Here is a 2,547-nt window from a genome sequence, read left to right as displayed (position 1 = left end):
GAAGTTAGGCGAGTGTAGAAGAGTTCCAATTTTTAGGGGAGATAACTCACTTTTGAAAATGGGGAATAAGTAATAAAAAGGAGACAGATTTTCACCTTGGCGAACACCAACATTGCATTAAAAATAATCTGTGATTGTGCTATTTCGACAAATCAGAGATTTAATTCCTATATACATATTTTGATGTTATTGAAACATTTACCATTGTTAATTGCTAATTAAGGTTAATCACGTTTGAAGCAGGGAAAGCTATTAAAAAGGCGGCGTGAAACTAAGATTTTCACAATGCTTGGATCTGATACAGAAGCTCTCTGGTTTATCGGTTTAAATTTTCTCAACCAGAGCCGAGGCCTGCATGTCTGCAGCAAGGATCTGTCCCATGTAAATGCTGAAAGCTTTAGCTTTATATCATTTATTCACAATGGTTATTTCAAATAAAATGTAAAAAATACAAAGTAAAAATGAGTGTGTAAAAAGATTATCATATTGTTCTCCTTAACGTAGTAAAATATCTTTAAGTTGTCACTAAATTCGGGGCGGAAAACAGAACAGCTAAAGTAGATATTACAGTAAAGGTCACACAAATCCAGAGACAAAGGCGGTCAATCACCATGGCAGCGAACCGCCACTCCCCCCGCACTATCACTTCCTCCTCCTCTCTCTTACACCTCGTTGTAATTTTTCTCAGTTCTCTTAAAATCGATAAAAGGTCTGATTTTGTGCTTAGGAATGGTGAATCTCCGGGTTTGGGGACAGCTCCGTTTTCCATTCGGATTTCATCCTCAAATTCTAGTCCCGATAGCAGACACCTCGATTGTCGTTCTTGGACCACGATGTCATGGAGACGCGTCCTCTCTATCGTATCGTTTGTGTGTTTGTGTTTTTGTTGTCCTGGACGTTTCATGAATAGTAGCCAGGCAAGTCGTCCGTTGATCCATTCGTTTACCTAAGTTTTAAAAGACTTTGAAGACCAGTATTCTTTTAAAATCAAGAAATTTGACACAATCACAAAGTTTATATATTTATTTTCAAGATAAAAATGAAAGGTAGAGATAACATACTGGCTGAAATACCTCCAATATGACGTTAACTATAATTTATTTATTAATTTATTATTATAACAAGGGGACTTTAAAACATGTGAGTTAAAATACAACTCAGCGCTCGGTTGTATTATGACAATCATAGATTTTCCTTAATTCTGACTTTAACCAAAAATGGATAGAAAACCCTGTAAAACTATTCATTTGTTCAGGTTGGTAGACTTATTTATACCGTATGCAAAATATGGTTTAATATTACCCCATAAATTGTGGAAGATCACAGTAGAAAAGTTGAAATCATCTGTTTGTCATTACATGTAGTTTAGGTCTGTCATTAACGTTTATCGTCAGTTTAACATCAACATATGTATCACATGTCAAAAACATTCTAATGTCTTTTATTACTACTTCATTTGGAATACTTGGAGTCGAGACATGATAGTATAAATATAAACGTCGAGCTGAAGTACAACAGTATTTTCCCCCAAGTTCTTGAATAAATACACATCTATTTTCCCATAAAGATTATATAGCAGCTGATAAGCCTTAATGCTTTTCCAAAATAAAAATGCATACTTCTTACCCAAGAAGGGATACTGTGAGTTTCTGGTCCCCGATAATGGAAATTAAGAACGATAACTGTGAACATCATGGACATGGAACACATGATCATGATACAGCAGAAATATATACCTGTAAGATAAAATTACAAAACTTTGGTAAAATTAATACCTGTAAGATAAAATTTCAAGATTCAGGTAAAATTAATACCTGTAAGGTAACATAAGTACAAGACACAGGTAAAATAAATGCCTGTAAAATATCATAATCACAAGATTAAAGTAAAATAAATACCTGTAAGATATTATAAGTACAAAGTTCAAGTAAAAGTGCATGATAAATAAATACAAATAATACAATGCAATGTGACCTGAATTTCATTCATTCCTATTTTTAAAGAGTATGAATTGGCGAATTAGAAGTATTTCAATGTGCATGAGACGTAATGTACAATTTCTTCAAGCCTTGAGATTATGATTATGCTTAATTGAAAAAAATACCCTTCTGCATCGTAAATAAGAAAAAATAATGTTAATGAGGAAATGACACTGATCATAAACTATAGCACTAATTAATTACGAAATGAACTTCTGAAACACTAGGTTCAATTTAAAACCACAACACTTTAATCACGTGATTAGTGATATGCGTGATCACGTGAAATTACCTACCAATCAAAGGAACAGCGTCAGAAGTGGGTGGCATCGTCTCTGCTACCAGTAACAGGAATACCATAAGAGACAACAGAATCGTCACTCCTGTAATTAATTAATGTAATTAGTGTTGAAGAATAAACACTGCAAAGTAATTCTGGTTAAGTCTTTTTGCCGACATGTTTATTCCATTTAATGAAATTAATTGGTTTATAACAGTGGGACGGACAACTTCGGAATGGACATTTTTCCGAACTTGCGCACCCTTTTCCTTTAAAGCTATCATCTTA

At 33.7% G+C, this 2,547-nt stretch overlaps 1 protein-coding gene across 1 annotated transcript; it reads right to left on the bottom strand.

Annotated features, from left to right (window-relative positions):
• Positions 1–423: 423 nt before the first annotated feature.
• On the bottom strand, positions 424–2,382 carry LOC134264017 (neuronal acetylcholine receptor subunit alpha-7-like). Its single transcript, XM_062746317.1, has 3 exons — positions 2,276–2,382; positions 1,627–1,736; positions 424–946 (listed from the first exon to the last, which is right to left on the bottom strand). The coding sequence occupies exons 1-3, from the start codon at positions 2,337–2,339 to the stop codon at positions 515–517; spliced, it is 606 nt and encodes a 201-aa protein (XP_062602301.1). The 5' UTR covers positions 2,340–2,382; the 3' UTR covers positions 424–514.
• Positions 2,383–2,547: the final 165 nt, after the last annotated feature.

The sequence above is a fragment of the Saccostrea cucullata genome, unplaced genomic scaffold, assembly GCF_032062105.1.
Source record: "Saccostrea cucullata isolate Sc308-1 unplaced genomic scaffold, CSIRO_AGI_Scuc_v1 ctg15620, whole genome shotgun sequence".
NCBI lineage: Eukaryota > Metazoa > Mollusca > Bivalvia > Ostreida > Ostreidae > Saccostrea > Saccostrea cuccullata.
The sequence above is the reverse complement of the archived record's forward strand: the minus strand, read 5'-3'. Positions and strand labels throughout refer to the sequence as shown.